At 38.8% G+C, this 25,319-nt stretch overlaps 1 protein-coding gene across 1 annotated transcript in view; it reads right to left on the reverse strand.

Annotated features, from left to right (window-relative positions):
- The window catches only part of GUCY1B1 (guanylate cyclase 1 soluble subunit beta 1), a 41,860-nt gene extending 17,794 nt beyond the window's left edge, over positions 1-24,066 (reverse strand). The window contains exons 1-5 of the mRNA XM_066186084.1: positions 23,998-24,066; positions 23,651-23,724; positions 8,046-8,146; positions 6,904-7,022; positions 2,333-2,530 (exon numbers count right to left, since the gene is read on the reverse strand). Of these exons, the coding sequence (XP_066042181.1) occupies positions 2,333-2,530; positions 6,904-7,022; positions 8,046-8,146; positions 23,651-23,724; positions 23,998-24,000 (495 nt within the window). The 5' untranslated portion in view covers positions 24,001-24,066. The remainder of the gene's footprint in view (positions 1-2,332; positions 2,531-6,903; positions 7,023-8,045; positions 8,147-23,650; positions 23,725-23,997) is intronic.
- Positions 24,067-25,319: the final 1,253 nt, after the last annotated feature.

The following is a 25,319-nucleotide window of genomic DNA, read 5'->3' on the forward strand; positions in this document are numbered from 1 at the left end:
TGAGGCAAAGAAGGAAGATGAAAGAAGTTGGTCTATTTTTTCTCCTATTCTCAGTATTTTGAACAGCAAAACTGCCTAGTTACTACAATGCCAGGCTTTACTTTAACACCTTTACTCCATATTGTTCCTCATTATTATCTGACCTGTGGAGTAATGGAGGAAGACATTAATTGTCTGTGGATAAGCTGCAAATTTCAGCACTCTCACCTTAGAGAATCAATTCTCTGCTTATCTACCACTGAAATTCCTGAGGACCTGTGCAGTACAGCAGTGTGCAATGTCTTAGAGATGTCAAGACACAGGCTATATAAACCAGGAGAGACATGTAAAAGTTCAGGGTTAAGGGTACATGACTTTCTAACAGGGAAAAGGTTAAAACCGGGGTAACAGACAAAATAAGACAATATACACTTTCTTCAGTTTAGAGGTTAACACTATTTTTAGGTACCTATGTGCTTTTAACTCAGTCTAGAAGAATAGTGTAAATTTAAATTAGACATGGCATCAGTTCTAGTTGACTAATATTCGGTTTGACTAATATTATTAAATATCTATTTACTTACAGTACAATAGTAAAATTTCCAGAAAAGCCTAAAAAAGTCAAAATAAGAAGTAAATACATAATACATATTTAAACCTCTTTAGAATATATATTATTTGTGAGCACTTCTCAATGGAGATTAATACAATTTTCTCAGCAAAGTAACCTTCAGATTGAGAGCACAGTTTATCAAAAGTTTGTGCGGCTAGCTGCTTTGGACAACCCAGATTTCTCCTCTGTCCCATGATCATTTTTGACTCTGTGTGGCCCTGTGAGAGACAGAACACTGAAGCACGTAAAGGAACACATGAAGGTTAAAAAAAAAAATCAAAAAAAAAACCCCTGTTGTTTTGAACCCAGCTCATTTCCTCAGTATAGTTTATTTTATAACTTGACACCAGCTGGAAGGCACAGCTGAAGAAGCTGCTGTAGGACAAGCCGGAGCACTGAGAGAACAGGGACTGCTTAAGCTGCCTGTGCTACCAAAAGCAACGCTTGTCAAGCAACAGCTTCACCACTTTTGCAGCCAATTTTCCAACATGGTCCTTCTTGTCTCTCTCAACACTTCAAATAAACAGGGATCTAAAAAGAGGATTGTTTTGATTCTGTTGTATCCTTTTGTATCTGATTACTAGCACCTGTTGCAAAAGTTTGAACTGTGGTTTTCTACAAAATAGAATCTAAACAAGGACACAAGTATATCACCACACTATACACAACTAGACATCTACTCTAAACCTGAGCTAGCTTAGAACAGGAAACCTAGAAGGCAAATACTCAGATCTAGCAGTACAACTATCTTTGTGAATGGACTGCTTGCAAATCTCTTACCTGAGCAAGGTCACATTTTTGTGATAAAATAATGAAAGGATTTTCTCAGCAAGCAAACAATGAAACTGTGCTAGAAATGTAGTATGGAAAGGAATATTTAAAAAACACAAAGAATAACTGGTGCATCTGCTTAGATTATTTTCTACTTCATAAAAAAAAATTATATCACTTGCAATATTTCTAATAGAAAAGAGCTTTCATTTTTTGTTTCTCCCTCCACAAATATCTACACCTTGATAATAAACTCTGATTTATACTATTACATATGCAAGGCCTGATCAATTAAATCTTTCTGTTGCTCTGTATGGGCAAAGCAGAAACCTCTTCCTCATTTCACAAGTTGACTGAGCAAACATGCAATTACATAAACTCTGTCACTGAGGAACATTTTTTCACTTCTGGGGCTTTAGATGCATATCCAGTCACACTTTCACGCAATGACAGCAAGAAACCCACAAACATATATTTTTTTCTGGGAAGAACCTGGCATGCTGGCTGGGAGGAAAACACTGCTTTCCACCCAGGCCTCATCAATGCACATCAGCCTCACAGATGAAGAATCTAGGATAAAGAGGAAATGTCTATGTTTTCAGAGAACACAGTAGACAGTAAGAAACATATGCCAAACATAAAATAAAGGGGAAAAAAGGCACCCAAATAAGCCAGTATCTAATTTCTTTACACGTCCTCTTTACAATCCTTTTCTGAATAAGGGGATATTGTTCTGTACTGTTCCCAATCAGGTCTGCCTGTCAACCAGAGCTGTCCTTCTCAGCACATGGCTGATGTGTCCTTCAAGCAACACAAATGATGATGGCTCTTCCTGAGAGGCAGTACTGATGCCACTTCTTCAGAAAAGATAGCAACAGTGAAAATTACCGTTTGTCATCACTTCACTTTTGATTTTCTTGTTTTTTTCCTATTGAAAATTTTCAACAAGTACATCACTTCAGACATTACCTTCATATCTATTTCTGTACCATGGATCTGCTGAGCTACTGTTTTGATGATTCCAATGACAATATCCTGCAGCCCTTCTCTTTCAGAATAGTAATGCAGAATGAGTCCCTTCCCCTTCTCTGCGTCAGTGCATCTAAAGGAAGGGGCTCGCATACCCGGGTAAATAGTAGCCAGGTGGTCATGCAAAGCATCCAGGTTCTGGAAGAAGAAATTAAAAACATGATTATAGGGCATTCAATTACTATTTATGAAGAAAGTAAGCACATATTTTGCCCAATCTGAACACCCCCTTTTTCCTACTGCTCATACTTCTACACATTTGCCTTATCCTCTGTAGAACTGTCATGACAGCAGGCTTTTCAGGTAGCCCGAAATCTTCCATCTACTGTGGCAACATTTGAACAATGAATGGCATAAAAATCAGGACTATTATGAATTACTCCAGATAGTAAGAAGTTGTGCTTGATTATGCTGTATTTTGAAACATGCAGATGATCAAAGAGATTCTGTGTGTTCCTCAGTCTGGTACCTCATCTAGTTTCATTCCTTCCAATTCTAGTCTCTATAACCTCCTCTTCAAATATTAATTCAGGAGCCAAATACAAATAAGCATGTCTGAATAAACATAAATCTTTCTCCTTATTATCAATGAAAAATCCTAGTTCTGACACCATAACAATCAAGTTTACAGGGCCTGACAAAGTTCAAATTTTAAAGATTTAAATGCTTGAAAGACCGAATTCAAATATAACTTTTCTTTAACAATAATTGAAAACTCCACAGAATAAGCAGAAATATCACAGCTGCCATAATAACGTCTCAGAAAAAGTTGTTCAGGAAAGGGAAGAGATTTTTTTTTTTTTTTTTCCTGCTACTGTCCGACATGTCATGTATTTAACTTTAAATTTTAACCAAGCAAATTGTGATCTGGAGAGGAAACCTAAATTATAAACGGATAGACACACCTACTAAGGACATGAAAGAGTCCAAAGATCAAAAACCCACTTCAAAAACAACACCAGATTCAACTTTGATTGTGAAGCAATTTTCAAGGCTCCAAGTTGCCACTTACTATACATTTAACATAGAAAAAGCAACCTAGTTTGCAGGATAGAGTTGCAACACACCATTTTTTATTTACAATGTAAAATTCATACAACTCTCTATATCTTAAGTCCAGAACATTACTGCATATTTTAAATGTTCTCTCACTGCCCTGCAAGTGACTGGTACCACCAGGCTTTGCATATTGTTTTCTGCCAACATAGGAAGTGAAGTGAAAATATTTTCAATGTGCTGTCTGGGAAATTCTCCACCTTTCATGAGCATCTGTCGATCATCAAATTTGTGGAAGCATACTGAACTTGTTTTCATGTGAGCTGTGAAGTGCTTGAACAGCTGCCTCTTCTCCTGGAGACCTCCAGACAAAATGACACTCTTAGCAATGAATTCCGTGGGATGCACTTAGCCTGGAATTTCCTCCTTCGGTTTTTTAGCTTGCTTCAAATTCATGTTTTTGTTGCTATATCAACATCTTCAAATTAGAACATGAAGAGGCAACAATCTGGGTGTCAATTCATTCCAGCTGTTAGTGGGCATTGACAAAAAGCCATAATGCTTGAAGGCAAATTCTGTAAGAACTTTGCAGGGTTCAAGACAATGAAATTGGAAGACTGTTTTCAAAGAGTGTGCATGAGAAAAGAGCAAGAGAGATGACTGGCTCTGAAAGACTGCCCTACCATCTCCTTAACTGCATGCAGAACTCCAGTTTTAGTACACATGCCTCAGAAACAGCCAGGATATATTGACCTTTTGGAAAAAAACTTAGGGAGATACATGGGAAAAGATGATAATCTTTCAGTTACACAGTCACCAGCTCAAGAATTTCAAACAGGGTCAAGGACAATGTCAAGGACAGAATTGTTGTAAAATGGTTGTCTAAGTATTAACATTTAAGTCTGGCACAAGTGTGCCTAACAACTGGCAGTAGCCCCAGACTGCAAAACCACTTTGCCACCCTTCTACACCTTTACTGCTGACTTTGTCAAAGCAGCGTCACAAGTGAAGCCATGTGATATGTCCTTCAGTTCTTACTCTCTAATCTTTCAGAATGAGGGACCTATAGCTCACCGTATTCAAAACCTCGCCCCAACACATAGTCAAGGAGTAGACATGTTTTTCCAGATCACAGAGCTGAAATCAACCCTACATCTAGACATTGTCATTGTTACTCCTACTCCTATTTTTTGTTGTGTTTGATCCATTCCAAACTGATATTGCAGCTTCTGAAAGAACAAATGTCTTTTTTATTGTATGTTCATGTGCTGTGAGTCAGAGGTGAGGTCAGGTACAGATTATAACAGGCTAAGCTCTCTCCCTGAATTCTCGGCTCCGAGACTGCTCAGATGTATCCCAGAGCTTGTGCTGGGACCAAAGAACCAATTCTAGAGCTATGAGGAACAGTGATCAGCTCCATGGGGAAACACAAGGGAATCTCCAAGCAAGAACAAGCTGATCCTGGCCTGACTAAAAGTGAGAGTTGTGGTTGGCACCTGAAATACAAAGGTATGCTGTTCAGTGCTGTGTGGTACACAGCATCTGGAGACTTACCTAAAGGAGGAGTTAATCCCTGAATTTTATTGCACAGCAATCACAAAAACCTAAGTAGCCATGTAAAGATTTCCCCAAATGAGAGAACTAACCACTTTGATTTTCATTCAATAGAAAGCTACTAAATTGAACAAAGAAGCATACTTCAAGTTTCTTAGGAGGTACCTCTTTTCACACTGCTTCTCTTCGGCACAGTGTCTTACAACACGATTTGCAAATTTTCCATGTTTGTGTCCTTCACATGAAGTATAAATATTTGATTTAGTTGCCCTTTTTATTTTCCTCTTTCATGAAGCTTGAAATACCTGTGTTTCAACTATGAATAAACTAAATTTTCTTGAGATCTCAAAGAAATAGAAGATAAATGTGAGATTTATTTTCATATATTTTAAAAAGCTGCAGTTCTCAATTATTTTGTATATATCCTGGACTCAGTATACATTTCAAGAAGCACCTTTTGGAACTCTATTATGTATTTTAAGAACCTGAGAAAAGCTTGGGACATTAAACCCAACCCAGACCTATTTTTGTAACAGGTATATAAAGTAGTTTCCTGACCTAAAATGACTGCTGGAAGATGCAAAAGTAATAAATCACAGATAATGTTGATTTTCCATTGTAATAAAAAGCTAAAAAGTACACTTCTGGCACAGCTACTAATACATTAGTCCTGTTAACATTTAGAGAAGTGTATAATAGCCAAGGTCATCTGTTAACACTGAAATTCAAACAAAGCATCTTAAAATGTTGTCATTAGAAAAATACAAAAGTAAGCTGTTTCCACTTTTATAGGTGTTTGGTGTGCATAACAAACATGCCCAGTCCTTTCACCAGCACACCTGGAAAGGAATGAAAAGAGAAGTATATTATGGAAACGGGCATGAGGGAAAGCAAATAGTATCTGTATTTGTGGCCCATACATGAGTAACCAAAGTGATGATGCAATGGGCTGGCTACAACTTTTTTTTCCTCCCCTACTCTTTGCTCAACCTTAGCCACAACTTCAGTACATGAGTTATCTTTGGAAATTACTTTTATCTGAAGGCTTGCTTTGAGAGAAGCCTCTGAATGAAGCTATAAAATATAAAGGATGTTGTCTGTAGACAGACAGGGGTTTACCAATCACTCATGATATGCACATGTTGCAACATGCACCTACCCTGCCTGCCCAGCAACTCCAGTTTGTGGGATCTCTACAAGAAATCTGGGTTGACTGCATCTATGATGCCCTAGAATGATGCAGGTTTTGGGGTGGTGAGACACACAATTAAATATTCAAGTAATCCAGAAAACTATGATTCTTTTTCCCTTAATGCTGAAGAGATTTTAAGGGTACAGTTGACAAAAGGCTACTACATTTTCAGAGAAAATCAACAGTTTTGACAGTCAGCTTTTGGGCAATCAGTGCAATGCTTTAAATGTCATTACAGTACACAGTTCTCTCCAAGAGTGATATAGATCACAAATCTTAAATACAAAGTGCTTACTGAATCTTCAGGTAACAAAAAAGGGAAAGTAATTTTTCTACACTTAGAAATAACACTTTGGAGAAGACCCTACAGTTCTTCCATGCTATTACATAATCTTCTTTAATTTGTTTTTGTTTATAGTACAGTATCATGCTGATCTGCAGTATCCCATCCTCACTTCATGGATGAAGGATAACATCTTAAGAGAAAAGCCGTTATGATCCCTAGCTCTGTACATAACATACTATTAGAAATATCCAGTATCTATAATTACTCCGAGATAGTAGAAGAAATATCATAAAACCTGAATATCACATTTTCTGTTACTATAAATAAGGTACATCCTTCCACTTAACACATACCCCCCCCTCCAAATTTGCCGCATATGAATACTCCTGTTCCAAATTTCTCTTTGGAATTTCAAATTAAATTTCTGTTGACTAGGCCATAATTCTGTCTGATGTTTGAAATAATTTGGCACAAAATTCTTACCTGCAAAAACTCTCTGACATTTGAGCCCAAGACACGTAGAATTGTATCATAACCAGATTCTTGACAAAACACAAAAAACATCTTCCCAAACATTTGAAGAATTTCCCCAGCATTTAGATCTAGTTAAAACAGGAAAATATGATTCAGTCCAAACACTGTATTTCATGCACTTGCTTATTTCTTTACTCTTATATTCATAAACACTACTCAGAAACAGCAGGTCAAGAACAAAGCAAGATTCATGGTTCATATGGTAAATACAGAGTATCTTATAAATCCTGAGTACTCTGTACTGAGAAACATATGAATTTCATTAGGATTTACCAATTACCATTATTATTTCACCAAATTGTATGTTTCACACATATATAGCATTTAGATTTTGATGCAGAAAAATGAATCATTTCTTGAAAATAAAGGAACTTGGTTGTTAGTAGTGCTCGCCTCAGCAGAGTTAATTCTAATTTACAATAGCATGAAACCACATCAGCTGCTCCAATTCAACATTACTACAGTCATCAGTCTTATAGATTCTTGGCTAATTACTGATGCAGAACAATTTCATACCGCACTTGGGTCTGCAGATAAAATAATGCTGATGCGCATAATTCTACCTTTTAAATTCCAGACCAGAGCTGCAATGATTGAAAATGAATGCAACCCAAATCAATGGCTGATATGCAATTAAATGAAATGTGTCCATGCCACAAGCATTTCTGTGACTCAGCACTGTTCTTCAGCAGAGATCAAGGATTCATTCATGCATTCATTCATTCATTCCCTGCTCTTGCAGCAGTGGTGAAACTTGGGTGGAAGCTGGAAGGCAGTTGCAGCAGGATGTTGTTACTTCACAACTCTTGTTACACTGCCCATGTTGTGAGGGTGAGGTATATTTCTCCAGTTTAAGATGGAATACTTTGGAAATAATAAAAAATAATTTCAAGCAATAAAAGGAGTAATTTTCTTAGAGAAATAAAAGAAATACAATTCTTTCTCCTAAGATTAAAAAAAATCTCTAACCAATGCTCCATTTTCACTTCCCCTGTGCTAAATCCTGTTCCTCTCTGCTACACAGATTTGGGGGGCAGGAGGGTATTACATGTTTGTGATGAATGGGCAAAGAAGATATCTGTATTACTTACTAAGGACCTTGCTTGCAGCTGCAACGAGGTCATAGGTTTTGGAATCATCGTAAATTATTCTGACCAGAAACTGTCCCTCTTCATCCAGCTGCGCCTCCTTCCTAAAGAGAAGATAAAATAAAATCTTTTTGCTTGAGGGAAAAGCACCATATGGATAAAAGTCTTTTAAATAAAATAAGTTTGTAGAGCTATCCAAGACAGAAAATTAGAAATAAATTTGTTTCCTATCTCAGTCATTAGAGTACACAATACAGATATTTCAGACCACAAGTGTTCTGGAAATAATAATTAGCAAAATGAAAAAAACCATGATTTTTCAGTACAGAGCCTCAAAAAAAGTTGTTCTACTAATAAAGACACAATTTGCATTTTAAAATAAGAGACTATCCAATAATGCAGCCCATGGTGGGCTCTTTAAACATTTTATAAGCTTTTTCATTCCATCACATTTTAACTACACTTCATTTACAAAAAGCATGGGATGTTTCTAACAATCATTTGCACATATGTGCAAAGAGGAACTTAAAATGAAGATGCAGGTACCAAATCAAGTATCTTTTTTCAAAATTCTCCACATGCCCAGTAGATAGGAAGAAAAAGGATGCTAGGATTTTGCAAGGCCTTGTTTTCACATTGCATATCAATTCTCAAGTGTAAAGTGTTACTACTTAGCTAAAGCACAATAAAAATATACATTTCTTCACTAAAGGAAACAACTCTCTACCCCAGGTTTAAGACAAGACTCATTTATATGTGTCCTGTGCACACTTACTACTGCTACTAATTAAAAAACCAAAACAAAATTACTGCTTTGTTTTTTGGGTCATTTACTATTCTCTTCAACTTGAACATCAAGTCAGCACGCTGTCCAAAAGGCAGCACAAATCTGTAGGCTGTATTTTTTTACTGAGGACAGCAAGCTGATCCCCCAGACAACGAATGAACTGTCGTGTCTTCCAAGCTTTGCACTTGGCACAAGTGAGTAACTAGGGAGGACCCATAAGTGCTCTCCTCCCTGTTTTACCCCATCTGCACAGCACAGGAGACAGGCCACTGGTGCTGCAGGAGTGACCGAGTCCCAGCTACTGGGAGGGGGACAGGGAGCACCTCCATGGGCAGGCAGACCCCAAGACACTGAAGAGCCAGCTGCCCATGTGGTTGGTCCTGCTGTGCACAGAGCATGCCAATGGACATGGCCCTGTCTCTGCCCAGTTTCAAGTAAAGCAGTATTCTTTATTTGCTCTTATTTCCCTTGCAAATTTTCCTTCAGCAGATGAGATGTGCAGAGGGGCCTGCTGTGCTCTCTGATGAAGTCGTGCCCTTTCTGTTGAAGTCCTCATCTAGAAAATAAGCACAGCCTCCTTTCTCAGTATGTTTTTTAAAATAGGTGTTCACCTCCCGTGGTGTTGCCTACAATGACTCTCTATAGAGATAGCGTGCTTGGCAGAAATAGTGACAAAAGAGGAGACATTTGTAAATACTCATGCTCTAATTGATGCACTTAGAATATATTTTGGCTCAGCAAAACTAATATGATCATGGATGGCATCATTAGCATATTTGCAGGTGGAGGGTCACAGCAACCTCATTTAAAAGAAATTACCCTTTCATCTACAAGTATCTCTATACTGCAGTTCATTCACGAAGTCAAAACAAAGGCAAAGACACAGAAAAGCCTTGAAGTGAATTACTGAATCACATCTTATGTCACACCAAAAAAAGAATCAGTACACGATGTCACTCTTCAGAAGAAAAGCCCCTTAGAATTAGAAAAACTATATAAAAGGCAGATTATGAGGTAGGTTTTTAAAAAGATCTAAGCACAAGGGATGTAAATCAAGACATTCACCAAATTGGTAGTAGTATAATTATTTTTCTAATGTACAAATGAAAGAGGACAATTAGTAAAAAATTATTTACTAGTACCATGGTAATGAAGAGCTTTTACCAGAGTATGACTGGTAAACTGATTAAATACCAAGAAATGCTCTTTGAGATACGGCTCAAGACTACATAGCCAATATTTCTAACTTCTGAATTTCTCTTGGTTTAATTTCCTAAAGTGGTGTCATTGATTTTAAAAATTAATTAATACAAAATAATAATGCCTGCAGAACAATTCAAGCATTTACAGATGTAGTGCAATTATCCATCCATAGGAACAGAAATGTTTTCCTGAGGTACCCAAAGGGGAGAGGTCTGAGAATTAAGTACTCTTGCTGATCTTAAAACTACTAGAATGGCAAACAGTACTGCTGAGAAGGACTGATTCCAATCTCATATGGCAATACTCTATTGACCTAAGTGAAATGACTTGTTTTTTAACCCACCAGTTTGTAATCATCAGTCTTTGATAATCTGTTCACTTAATGGGTATCTGGAACCCATTATTTTCTTTTTCCTCTTCATCTTCCCTTCATCTTGCTCCTCACATTCTTCCCACCATCCAAAAATTACACAACATTGTTTTTATATTTCAAAAATATATTATTTATTAATAACTGAAGTATTGTAATTGTTACTTGAAATAAACATTTTTATACCCACTCTAAGAATGATGAACTGAAAACAAAGCAATTTTTCTAAAGGAATATGACAAAGCTATAGGGGAGGTGCGATTTAACATCCCTCATAATTCCTCATTAAAGAAACATCATTCTCTATCCAATGACATGAAAAATATTGTAATAACCTTAATTAAGCAGGGTCTTAAGCAGGAGGAGTTGTTGGTAGGAAATGATGTCTTGAAACATAAGAGATTAGCCAGGGACAAGAAGGTAAAGTTAACATTTCGTAAGAACAGAACTGAAATGAACATGAGAAAAGAAAACCATCTTGATTCTTTGATTCTCATAACATGGTATGTAACTACAAGTCAGCTACAGTTTGGAGGGATGTTTGTGAAGGGTGAACAAACTTTCCCACATCTCTGATACATGCTGTGCTTTCCTTCAGTCTCTCTGATCTGAGCCAAACCACAAAGGATAAAACACACATCTGGAAAAGCAATGAACATCCTCAAAAATACTGCATACTTGTACAGTCCAGTAGACACAGCTCTTCTGTGTGAGAATTTTCTCTATGAAAAATTGAACTAGTTTGACAATGCTGGTATCTCTTTCAAAACTTCTTGCATTTCTTTCCAACTACATTGACTGGAACTTTTCCTGTTTACTTCTCTGTGCCAAGCCATGCTTCTTTTTTTCTTGTTTTATTTGTCTTTAGTTTACTTTGTCAAAGGTTTTGTCAATATCCACAATTTCTCTGAGCCACTTTTTAAAATCACTATTTAAGTATTTTAACTATTTTTTTTCCAGTTTACTCTAGATCCTTTGGATCACTCAGCAGCCATCTTCTCTGTAGCCTTACTGATGTATTTCCCATTAAAAACACTTAAAGTTGAGCAATTTATTTTTGAAAATTTGTCGAAGTAAATATTTGCTCCTGCAGGGGATTATACTTCTCAGTTAAAATCATGCAGGCAAAAATTTCTTTGTTTGTTCTACAAATATGGCAAATACCATGACAGTGGCTAATCTAAGCCATGTTGAAAGATAAACTGCTTTTTTAAGATGCATGCTTGAAAATTAATAAATTTCGGAACTTTCTTCATCCTTTCCAAGTCAATTTCTTCTCCATGCCTCTAAGATCAGTTGTGCTGATACATCCCAGCAATTTAGATAGGTGTTGAGCTGAAATAAAATTCAGTTAGTTTTTCTGTATTACTTTTCAGCTAGACGAATTTCCCTGTCTGCTCCATCACCTGTTTACAGAAGCTGCTCTGCATACAGACAACACATAGCCAGAGTGATTGTGGACAGGCTTCTGAAGCCCTTCTGCTTCCCTCAGTAATCTAACAGCAGTGAGAGCTTCCACAAGGCCTCTTCTCTGAAATACCAGTCTTAAGACTGTATGTGATAGGAAAATGCTGCCGTGAGTTTATCCAAAATGGCCACTGCAAAGTGAAAACAATCCTATTTTTTCAGGGGCACTGGTCCTTCAGCAAGTCTACAAAACAGCAGGGCCTCTAATGAACTTGTCTGAGAGAGCATCACAGCTATCAGCACCAGAGAGACTAACCATGAGTGACCGCCAGCAGCTCAGGAAACAGGACAGCATCATTCAGGTGAATACCTAAAATTGTTTCCTCACGGCTGCCGTTTTCCTGCCTAATTACCTGACCCTACCTGATTTCTCAAAGCTGCCTGCACTTACACTAAGGAAATGGTTTTATAAAAAGAGTGATAGGAAGAAATATATGAAAGTGTCACAAAAACTGTCACAGTTAATGCTAAGAGTGAGGCTGCTTTGTCAGCTTTGCAGAGCTGCTGTGGTCAGCGATCCATCGAGTGTAACTCCTTACATTTGTATTTGGCTGACCACATTTCAGAGAAAACTTCATAATCCATAGCTTAAAAAAAAAAAAAAAGTGGCATTTCCCTTGAAATGTTTTGCTGCAATCTTAAGTTACTGTTTTTGACCAGATAAAATTATGGGAGGAAATTAGCATAGTTCTAATGTTTTCTGCAGATTGTGGTGTTTGATCACAAAGACATTAACAGCAATAACATGTTGGTAGCTTTCTTAAGAACTTGACTGGAAATGAGCCAAAAGCAACAAGCTCTGGCAAATTCCCAGGCCCTGCTTAATTCTTTAGTGAAGAAGCAGTATTACAGTAGCAAACTTTTCACTTTTATATGGCTGTTCTTTCAAAATAACTTTCAAGTCAAATAGAACAGAATTTACAATTAATGTCTCATTTACATCTATAGAGACAAAATAAGTGTGGGTTTTGCTCCCCTGTAAATTTATGTTCAAAACATTAAAACACCCCAGGATTTTAGTGCTCTTGCCTGAACCGACTCCTGTCACATGAGATGTGATATTTCATGGTTCAAAACTTACATCCTATGACATGCCTGTCCTAACTTCTACAGTCTGGCAGCCCTTTTTATTTACTCTAGACTAATTTTGAATGATTACACAGAGCTATTTCAATTGTGGGAAACAAAGATTCCAGCACAGACTATTCTAAAATGCTTTTGTTTTCCTACAGAATGTTTGTATTATCCAGGTTAATGTGAGGCAGTTTACTTGGGCAAGAGTAGAACCTTAACCATTGCACCATGGAAAATAACAGCTATACAGAAGATATTTTTCGCACAAAGATTTGGCCTTGAAATCAGTGGAAAAATTCCTATTGAAGAGATTGAAGCAGGATCAAGCCTTAAAACACCCTTTCCTCCATCAGTCAGGCTAACACCCCCCAAATTGCTGTTGATTTAGCAGCACAGAACAGCATTACAGGTGAAACATCTGTGTACAATGGTCCCTTTCAAAATCTTTCCCCTTGTGAAACTGGTTCAGTATTTGTAAACACACTACTAATGTTCAAAGGAAATGTTAATAATTCACAGAAACAGCTGAAATGCTATGTGTAGACAAGCATTCCAAGAAAAACTACTCTTAAAATCAGAACAGATCCTGCACTTCAGATTTTTAAGCATCGGATGAACACATTTTTATTTGTCATACAGGTTTGATGTAGATAGGATTTCTTTTGCCATCCTTGGAGATGTTACACACAATGCAGCTGGACAAGATGTCACATCAGGCTGGTCTTGCTTATACAGTTGATTCTGCACAAGGTGAGTTTTAATGAATTTTGCAGGCAGACTGTAGTATTTGAAGTGAATTTGCATAAATCATAATCAAGAAGATTTGCTGCTGACAGAACTTTTTTTCCCATGAAGTCGTACTTGCTATCCTGCCTCTGTAGCCAGTCAAAAAGCTGAAATCTTAAGAAATTTTTACAGAAAAAGAACCCTTTCCATTTGCATGCAGCAAATATTGAGGAAAAAATACAGTAGAAGACGGCATGGAACTTTGCATCCTGAAGATGCATAGGCTTCCCTGTGATATAACACTGTTACTTAGAAGCAGCTGGTGTCACTTTAAGAGATCATCCAGTGTCCCAAAAGCACAACTGGATCTCTTCCTACCAAAACTCAGTCCAAAGTGTGCGCACTGGGTGTGTCACCTTGAACACACCAAAAACAGCAGCTAGTTCCAAGACCACCTCCAGGACTTCTTCCATGATATGTATTGTTTCTGTTGGGACTTTTGCCACCATTGTGCTTCGGTATTCTTGGTGTACCAAGGATGGAAAAAGTGCTCATTAAATTGAAGAGATCAGTCAAAACAATCTTAATGACAAAATAACTCTACTGCACTTAGAAACACGGCATGGCTCCGATCTCACTGATAGGAGCAAGTCAAGTGTAATTCCGTTCCAAGAGTAGCACTCTTACACAGGATTACATGGGTCAGAACTAAAGATGGTATCTGTTGGTATCTGTGAACCCAGAATCCTTGTCTTTGCATCTCATTTACATTAAAATGGCAAACTCACTGCTGAAGTAGTATGCTACTTCACGGACAGTTGTTTTTTTCAAAATGCTTCCTATCTTTTATTCATGTATTTCACAAAGATGATTTTCTAAAAGTTATTAAAAATATTGAGCCACTATTCTGAAAAGGAAAAAAAGAAAATAGACTTGTACATGTTTTGGATGGTCCAAAGATATTTTAAAATACCCAGCTGGGAAGAACATAAATTATATTAAGTTACAAGATTAAATAAAAGTGGGAATCTGTCCAGGAAAATGATGTTCTGGGTAAAGTAAATAAGTGTATTTATAGACTTCACAGTTCTGAGCTATTTCCCAGTTTTACAGGCTGGATACAAGAGTGTTTAATGTAGGTTTTCAAAACAAGATAATACTAAAAGATACAGTTAATGAAAGTACAAGTTCCTTGCTGCTACTACAAATACTAAAAATATTATTAAAAATATAAAGCTAGTATTATTTTGCTTCCTTTTACGTAAGTGGAATAAAAAGAATGGTATTTACAAAATACTATTTCATGCATTTCATTAACAACAGTGAATGATGTGTTTATAACACCTGTTATCCTGGCAGTCTAAAAGCACCTAATTCTGGGAAAACTGCAAAGTACCTGAGAGATACTGCAAGAACACTTACACCAAGTTTCATAACATGCCAGTATTTTCCTTTCGCCAACCTTTTCCCAGAGGAATTCAAGAATTTGGCATCCACTCAGTTTAACTCCTGACCTTCAGGCAGGTCCTTCCGCTGTGAGGAACTGAAAGAGCAGGAAGTAGAGTGTCCTGAACCTATGAAGCTTGTAAATATTAATCTCCCTACCCTAGAAGAATCATCTATTCAGCACCACTTAAAAAAATAATTATAAAATACTGATTAGACCTTTGGAATAGTATGAAATACGGACTTTAAAATATTAACAAAAAAAAATGTTGCTTTCTAGATAAAAACTCATTAATGTTAAAAGGGGTATAGATTAAAAAGATACCATCTATTGTCATTTCACCACTAATGGCTTTCCAAAGTGTCTTTCTCACATCTACTTGTAGGCAATCTGTATTTTTTTCAAAATTGTTGAGATTGGTTGAACAGAACACTGCCTTCAGCACTGGGTAAACCCACATGGCGCTAGAAGAGGCAGCAAAACCTCCATTTTCTTGCTTTTTAACAGATCACTGCAATTATTTACAACTGAGAACTACATGATCCAAAATAAGAATGGATTCACAATCTAAACTCTAGTGAATGGTCAATCTTTTTCACCAGTGTTCATTGGGACAAGACAGTTAAAATAATTAACACAGTACATTTGCAACACTTTAGAGCATGAAAGAATTAGTAATTTCAAGTAAACTGTAAAGCAAGCATTCTTTACAATAATTAGTTGTGGGCTGGGAAAGGGAAATATTGAGCAAACTCCCAGCAGTTCAACAAAGAAGGAAAGAAGATTCACAGGGAACTGACAGTCACCACCGCTGTACACAGGTATGTGTGTCTACGTGGCAAACTCCATAACTCACCTGTTCCCCACCCAGACTTCTACAGTTCCTGGGGGGAGAGGTACAGAAGAAAGAAACAGGAAAGCCAGCATTTTGATGGGAGAAATCCCAAAGGCATTAATAGGAGAAAATAAAATTGAAGTCCAAGACACACCAAAACCTACAATTAGAAATCTACAATGAGGTTGGCACCAAGGTTCTCCTGCAAGTCAACCCCTTGACAAGAAATACCAAAGATAACTGGAAGGCTTTTCACTTGCTTCCACTACAGATGACTACTAACTGAAGTGGCCCACCTCACATTTTGTACAGATATTTGATCCTTATTTCCTGTTTAGTTTGCATTTTATTGCCCAGGCCGCATGGTGATTATGCAGACATGATATGCACACACACATAGGCACGCACATCAACATTTATTTGCATATGTACCTACATCCACAAACAGATTTTCTCCAAAAATTTTACATTCTAAGCTGATGATTAAAAACTTCTACCAGAAGTGACGCTGTTACCACTGCAGACAGATTGTCACAGACTATGGTACTGTTTTACATGTTTTTTAAAGGGCTGCCCTATATACAGAAACTATGGTCAGCTGCAAACCTGCAAAACACTTTCCAGAACAATTACAAAGAAATAAAACATGTCTCATAAAGAGCCATAAGTGTCTGGTGATTTTTTTTTTTTTTTTTTTTTTTTTTTTTTTTTTTTTTTGTAGTTTAGTGAAAGCAGGAAAGAGGGACTCAGGTACACTCAGCAACATTAGAGCAGTTTGCTCCAAGCAACATTTCCCTGTCTGTCCCTGAGCCTATATGATACAACATCCCAGCCACATCCATGAGCCCACAGAACCTGTCCCTCTTCCTCCAGGATTCCAGTTCCTTCAGTATTGAAGCTCGATCCTACTCCACTAATGCACAACTATTTCGTGTTTTATTTTATCCCATTCCTCAATATATAACCTCAGGCTTGATTTACAGCAGTTTCCAAATCCAGTTCTGAAGAGAGAATTATTCCTTTCTAATAAGTCTTCCTGTGGAACTGATGTCCACTAATTGCATGCAGAAGCATTAATTAGCTCTCCAACAATCTCATGAGGCCAATTATACCATTTCCATTTAAAACAGGCAAGAACACCACAGATCAAAAAGGTTTCATTCATTAGGGTGCCCAGTATGTGACAAGTGGTTCAGATGTTTTGAGATACTAAGCACTCTTTTTGCTCAAAACACAACTTTCCTGGACTTCACAGCCTACCAGCATCAGACCTACAAATTACCTAAATTCCCACAGATCTTAAGAGCTTACTATTGCAACTTAAAATAGTCTTTCACTAGAGCTGTTGTGCATATTTTCCCACATTTCTGAAAAGGCAAACTACGCTATAGTAGCAGCTATTGCTACTTCTAAACACTGTGCTAAGCAATAGCAGTAGGCCAAAATCCTGATTCTCACAGGACTTGTCAACAAATATTAGTTGTGTTTTGATATATTAGTAAAAAGAAAAAAAATCTCTGACAAAGTGACATTCTGAACTCAGCATACAGACAAAGTAAGCCAAGCTAGAGCCTTCATTCTGCAGCTTAAAAAGTTTTTTATTGTTTGCTTTGTTTAAGTAGCATAAAAATGGATAATTTTTGCTATATGAGAAATTCCCAGGAAAGAATGCAATCCAAGTCTGTGTCCTGTAAAAAAATTATTAAATATTTCCTTAAAGGCATTTAATATTTATTTTATATTATTGATTTATATTATTTACTATTTTAGAATGTAACTACAAATATAATTAATCAGAATAGCACATCTTGTCAATGAGTTCCTAATTATCTAAATGCTAGTGAAATCAGTGGAGTACCACTTTTAGATACGTAAATTAATAAATGAATCTACCTTTCCTGACTTTAGTAGGCAACCTACAGCACTACTAATAAACCTAACTGCTAGGAATGCCTTTGAAAATTTATCCAATAATATGTATTCTTAAATCACCAACATTTCATTGCAAAAGCCACACCAAGTCACTACAGTCTGACCTATGTCAACCTTCACCAATAGGATGTAGAAGTTCCTGTCTGTTTAGTGTAGTTTTCAATTTCAGGCCCCGCAGTTTCTTTCACTTCCCCAAATGGTACGTTCTTCTACCACTACAGCTGAACCCAATTTGAGAAGAGCTTTCCACTTTCCTTTTCCACATAGCTCCAGGACAATTTCTCAATCCTCAGTGTTTCACCATTTTAACCATAACAGGAGACTTACAGAAAAAAAATCTTTAGAAGCCTGGAGGCTTGGTAAGTGAATAGCTGTGAAGCTTGGGTAACAAAGTTTCCTTCTAGGACACACCATTGACTTTTGCTCTTCTGTAGTATGCAATTCCAGACCACGGGGTCCCTGTAAATTTTGTACTGGCCAGAAGGCTCCCCAGACCTGAAGTCTTAGCATTTAAGGGTGTGGACAGCACATGCCACCCTTACCCCTCCAAAGGACAAAACTGGGCAAATGCAGGAGAAGATGCTTTACTTCTACATTAAGCACTGAGTGACACCTTGAGAGGCTGACCTAGAACAGAGGCTAAACAGAGCTAAGAGAATAAAGTGGGTATTTATTAAAAGGCCTTTAAGGGTACACCTTGGACAGTACAAGAGACTGGCCAGGGTCCACCCAAGATGGACCCAAGATGGTCACAAGACAGACGACCAGTCACGAGTTTTCATACTTTTATAAGTTTTGGTCCATTTACATATTGGGGTAATTGTCCAATTACATCTTCAGATTATGAAGTCCCACCCTCCTGGTTTGCTCTCCTCAATTTGCTGTTGTTTATGCTTTTGGGCCTAAGGCTGCAAGGTGTTTTTGTGGGGACTTCTACTATAAAAACAGAAGGAAGATGAAGACTGTGGCCGATGAGCTGTGCCATTTCACTTCTCAAATCCAGATATTTCATACACCTGTGTGGGGAAAATACTAATTTACTCTATGAACTTGTGATAAAGCATTTTAATGCATTTCTTTATTAGATTTTTGAGTTCTCATTCATTTTCTTGGCAGTATGTTTGAAAGTGTCACAGTTTGAGCATCTAACCTGGCCCCAATTCAGATTTAGGAGCCCGTGGGAAAAGCCTGTATTCATTTAATCAAACACAGAGGAATAGTGTTGGGAAACACAGGAAAAAAGACACTGTACATATTCCCAGCTGACAGCATTGCTCTAGCTCCCACATAGTGACCTGGAGCTGTTTCAAAAAGACAACCCTGTCAATGCTTGTTACACAATTAAACCCTCAGAACTGCTGAATGGAGTGATCAGAATTTCATATATATTGGCTGTTCAGCTCAGCCATAAGTGATATCTATTGAGAAAAGCTCAGATTTTATGATAGAGGCATCTTTTAAAAATGTACTATCACACACACCATTAAAATAAACCCACCATAGAAACATACTAGGGAATATAATTTCTTAAGCCCTAGAAATTTTTATTTATTTTGACAATATGAGTAATCTCTTTGCATTGTTTTGGACAGGTACACGGACAGTAATTCCACATGCACCACTTACAATCGTGTGCACATGCTACCATATCACCCAGCAGTACAAACTTGGCCTTACACAGACATGAGCACAGAATTGCATGTATGTAGGAATGGCCAGGCCTGACAACTTTCAGTTTATGTTGGCTGCAGAGGACTTGAAGATATCTAATGCCAAAGGAATCTTGAGAACCACCCCTGAGAACCAGCCATTGCAATTGTGGCCACATGACCTAAACCAGCCCTCTGGATGTAACAAGTACAAAATAAAGGATTCAGAAGATGTTTTCTCTTAAGTATGGAAGGAACAAACGAAAAGTGTTTCCTCAGCAAAAGTGTGGCTAACAGCTCTACAATAACTGTTTATTTCCTAGCAACTCTTTGCAGAGCTAGTGAAGCACTGATCAAAGGACTCAGTCTCCACCGCACTGCAGGTCCTAAGTCTCCCCTTCCAAGGACTGAAATAATGAGTGACAATGAGCAGTGTACCTGTAGCTTACAACTGTCAGTAAGCAAAAGAAAGAACTATGGTGAATCATCACTTTTCACCAAGAAAAATCTGCAGAATTCAGCAACTACAAAAGGACTTTCCTCTCACTGCCTCTCGCTCATCCAGCTTTGCTAAATCCCTCTAATGATTCTAGGGCTTCATCACAAAAACCTTGTTCATTAATTCAAATTCTCAATTCTGCAAGTGGCAGTCAGAGAAAACCCCAAGGAGAAGTAAATTTTTGAGGGTTTGCTGTTGAGAAATGAGTAAAGGCTCCATAAACCAAGATTAACTTTCATTACTTATATGTCAGTTTTCTTAGCCTTATTTTAAATTCAACCTATTTGAGATTCAGAATGCAGGTTCAGAAATAGAAGGCTTTGAGCCATTTTATGTGTCAAGCATTTTAGTTCTAGTTCTTCAGGAAATCCAAGCCCTATATCCAAGTATATACTGTAATTTTTCCATGAACTTAGTGTCTTATTATATGATGTATAAGAGAAGTCAGTTGTTTAGTTATGCTTTTTTTTTTTTTTTTAAAGTGGATGAAAATAACATGGAGGCTAACTTTCCCAAGAATTCTACTCTGGGCCATTAAAAATCAGTATGTATCTTCTTCTGCTAGATCATGGTTTTACAATAATGCTGCAAAATGAACAAAATAACGGGCACAGAGAATTGAAATCATCATTCTAACTCAGTTAACAGTAAGTGATGGCACTGAAAACACCATTCTTGTAAGAGCATCAAATTCAACTAATTCTGTACCCATATTCTCTATGTAAGAACTTAATTCAATACCACTTTTGACTGAATAAGCTACAGAAGAGTTTCCATGTTTCTGATGGAGAATACCCTTTCAATTCAGTATTTAACTTTTTAAAATGCACTTTTTTTGAAGAATTACCAGATTTCATTACTTCAGTTTATTTAGTTCCATATTTTCTTTTCCCTTCTATCAATATTAAGTACAAATTCACCTGCTGGCATTTGAGAATCACTCAGCAATCATAACCCACCACTCTGCAATGCTGATTCACATCTTCTGTGGTGACTTCAGAGAGAACAAAAAAGCAGGATGTGATCAGGTCAACATTGAAAAAAAACAAAACCAAAAAAGCTTAGATAAGAAATTTTAGGAATTTTGTACTGAACTGCCCAGAGGCCTCTCTACTTCACGAAAACACTGAAGTTTTATAACAAATTCAACCTCAGTAACAGTGCAAAGTTTCTCTGTTTTTTTTGAAACAGCCAAGACTGTTGACTTCAATAATTATTTCTCCAGTCATCAGTGATTCAAATCAGTATGCCACAACACTGTTCTGTACTTTCTTGCTGTTTCCTAAATGATTAACAGTTCTAACAAAAAAACCTTTGAAAGAAGTTTGTATTTGCTTATAAAAGATGAAACATCCAAGCTTTTCCCAAACATCACTTGGCTACCAGTTGACACTACCATTCCCTAAATCAGCATCACTATAAGGTGTTCCAGCAAGAGTTGGTTTACTGGTTTCGAAACTCTACCATACACAACTAAGAAATCCTGCTGAATAAATACCCCATGGTGACCAATTTCACATAAGGAACTATGGCAGCTGTTGCAAATACATTGGCTCCTTCTTGGAGATCACATTCCAATCTTCTGCTGGGTGGTGCTGTCCTAGTTTCCTTCCAGAGAGCCATCTTCTTGGGAGCTAACAGCAGAGCCTACCCGCTGGATTGCCACAAGACATAGATGTTTCTCATTTGAAAAGCAGAAACAAGACATACCAGCTTCCTGAATTTTCACAGCTGACCTTGGAAAAGTATTTTGTATATTTCTATTAAATTTCTCCAAAATGTTATATGAGTAATATTCCTCATGGGCTTTAGCTATCTTCAGTATTCTATTGGCTGTTTCCAAAATCTAAAGAGATAGGATGCATCAGGAATTATGGCTGTGTTCTTACAGTCTGCAGCATGGTCTTACACTAGATGAAACTCTGTCTCTTCTCTGATGGATTGATCATAAATACAAATACATATTCAGTGGGTAATCTGGACAAAAAAAAGTGGTCCATGATACTTAAAGGCATCTTGGTAAGGGATGCCATGCCAAGAACATCATCTTTTATACATATTTTTATTTTATTTATTTATTTTAATTTTCCTGGAAAATGACGCATGTGTCACTATTTTATCACCTCTTAATTTACATATGTCTTTAAAAATAATCAAAACCAAAATAGATCACTGTGTTTAGAGATGTTTAGTATGGAAGGAAAATAAATGCCTCACTTATATCACAAAACTCTGTGGCATACACTAAAGGTTCATCTGTGGTATGCACAGAACTGTATCTGCAAACAGTAATTTACAGAGTACCTGTCAGGGATCAATAGAACAATGAATGCCTGCTGAACCACAACTGTGGACTCACCTTTGGTGATCTGAAAGACTTGGCTAGACAAAAGTCATAGCTGAGCCCAATCTAGTGCCCATAACAATCCAGGTCGGAACAGAAACTGGACTAGATGACCTCCAGAGGCCTCTTCCAGAGAATATTTCTAGGATTCTCTGATTTCATGGTACTGAGCAAGGTTACATTCTTAACAAATTACTTTATGAAAAAAAATATGACACGGTAACAAAAATCTCACAATCAAAACTGGCCTTTGACTCCAAAAATTGTACTAAGACAACAGCAATATATTATGAAATCAACATCAACACTGACATACTAAAATAGGCCCAAAATAAATATGACAGAGGGCTACAGAAGGCATCCAGTTGAAAGAGGAACACTTCCTCCAAGTAGGACAATCTACTTCTGCCTTATCAAGAGATCATATTAAACCATTTCTTCTGACCACATGTTGCCTAAAGCCCAATGGAGTAAGCCTAGAACTCTGTAAAGCTTTTACGTCCTTTCAAAATTTTTGGTTGTTGTTCTGCCTAGTGATTCCTACTATTATTTTTAAGGTAAACAATTCTGTTCGCACACTCATTTAAAACTTTTAGTGCAATCTCACAACTGATCAAAGGTTTAAAGTGAATGCAGTCATCTCCTTAGAAAAATGCTATACCTCCAGAAAAGCAAGGGCACAAGAAATCAGGTTCAAAAATTAAGCCAAAAAACCATTCTTCTACTTACATTCGTATATATATTTCTCTATAATAATCAGTGACTTTTTTTTTTATTTCAAGCTGAGGACATTACCAAAATCTGACAGTATTTTTAGACAAAGTTTATCAAATAAACACTGTATCTTAGTTCCTTCAGGGATGCAAAGGGATGCAACTGTTGCACGGTTCACCTGGTGGCCCGATGCAAGGACATTACTTCTGCCACATACTCCATATAACCGAGGGAACCGCGGGGATCCCGCTGCGGCTCCTGGAGACCGGGAAAGATGGAACAAGGCGGGTCTTGGAGGTGTTAAGGGAGGCCGCGAGCGGGATGAGGTGCGGCAGGAGCCGCGCTGGTCTTGTCACGGCTGGGAGCCGCGTCCTGGGCGCCTCTGCCGGCCCGCAGAGCCGCGGGTAGCGCCGCTGGTGCCCCTGCCGGCCCGCAGAGCCGCCCGGCGGCCGGCAAACTGGGCGCCGGCCCCGGTACCCGGCCGGCCCCGGCTGCCGGCCCTGCGCACCCCCGCACAGACACACAGACGGACAAACACAAAACACACGCACAGACACTTACTTGATATCCTCCCAGACGGCGGGGCCATAGTTGCGGATGACGAGCAGCTCCAGGGCGTGATTGACGAAGCCGTACTGCGGGGCAGGACGAGGCGGTGGCACGGTCAGGCACCGGGCGGCAGGGGAGCCCCTTCCCCCGCCACGCAGCATCCCACTCCACCCTTCCCATCACCCCGGCGGGAGGCGACCCCACCGAAATATCACCCATCTTCCCCCGAAACAAAGGGCTGGGGCCCGTCTTCCCGCTTCCCAAGTGGATTCAGCCCTCTCCCTCCCAGCGCGGGCCCGGTGCCGGGCAGAGCGGACGCGTCCCGGCCCGGGCAGGGCGGGCGGCCCGGCGGAGCTCACCATGGTGCCGGTGGTGCCGCCGCTGCCGCCAGCAGAGGATGGGCCCGGCTGCCTCACCACCTCCGCCGGCCGCCACCGCCCCGAGTGGCATCCGCCGGCAGCCAATGGCGAGCGCGACCGCTGCCCGACGGGCCAATGGCGGGCGCGGCCGCCGCGCTCTCGTCCAATCAGAGGCGGAGGCGGGGCTGCGAGGGGCCGAGGGCCGCGCGGGGGCCGAGGGCCGGCGCCGCCCGGGGCTGAGGGGCGGCCGCTGCCCGTGCCCGGCGCGGGGCCGGGATTGGCTGATCCCGGGGTCCGGCACGTTCCTGCTCGTGCCCATCCTGCTCCAAATGCTTGGGGGGCACCTGTAGGGCAACGCGTGCTTGCCCTGCTGTCAGTTCCCTGTGCAGCGGTTGCCCTCGCAAGAATGCTTCGGTTGTTTCTTGTACCAAATGCAACCACTTAGGCTTATAGGAAGAAAAATGTCCCCAAAAAAGGGAAGAATCCGAGCGACAAAGTGTTCGCAAACATTTCTGCTCCTGTGCATTCATTTCTCAAAGGCCAGTGAAGTTAAAAGCATAATAATGAGTGCTTTCAGTAATGGGGGGGTTTGTGTGTTTTTGAGTCCTTCTCAGGTGTCTGTGAATAAACACTGCATTGTATCATTAACCTACTGAATATGGATGCTTAGAGGGCTCTGTGAGTAAGATATGGCCCTTACAACGGGGGGTTTTGAGCCGAGACAATATGCCAAGGCCAGTTCGGAAGTAGCACACTATCACTGCTGGTAGTGAAAAGACAACACCTGGGACTTTTGCCCTCCAGTGTGGCAAGTCTTATCCTTCAAGCACTTATAAAACAGTTTTGAGGATACAAATGTCAGGGAATTCCTGGCACCGTGTCCCAGGCAGGAAACAAGTTGACGGTGTTGAGGATAGGTGTAAAAAAATTCTCATTCTTCGCAGGTTTCAAGGGAATCCACTTTGTGCATGGGGTAAGCCCTCATGCTCATGAAGTATTAGAGAGATTATATGAAATTATCTTTGGTTATGGTTTTCAGAAGGTAGATTATCTGGTGATTTTGTGTACTTGAGTGACCCTTTTTCGAAAGTGCTGATATCTACAAGGGTCAAAATTGCCTTAGATAAATATGAAATTGCCTTTCTTATGATTTGGTTTAGGCTTGGTAGGTGATATTTGCAGGCTGTTCTTGTGATGAACCCATTATAATACAAATGGAAGTTCTAGCCAAGGTGAGATTTGTAAAATGTGAAGTGAAAACAGCATGGTCAGAGTAAAAGCAGGCAGCAATTGATTTTGTTTTCTAAAACAGGGGTCTCCTT

This window comes from Chamaea fasciata, unplaced genomic scaffold (assembly GCF_029207755.1).
Source record: "Chamaea fasciata isolate MVZ Bird 193981 ecotype frontalis unplaced genomic scaffold, bChaFas1.0.hap1 SCAF_6, whole genome shotgun sequence".
NCBI classification, from domain to species: Eukaryota; Metazoa; Chordata; class Aves; order Passeriformes; family Sylviidae; genus Chamaea; species Chamaea fasciata.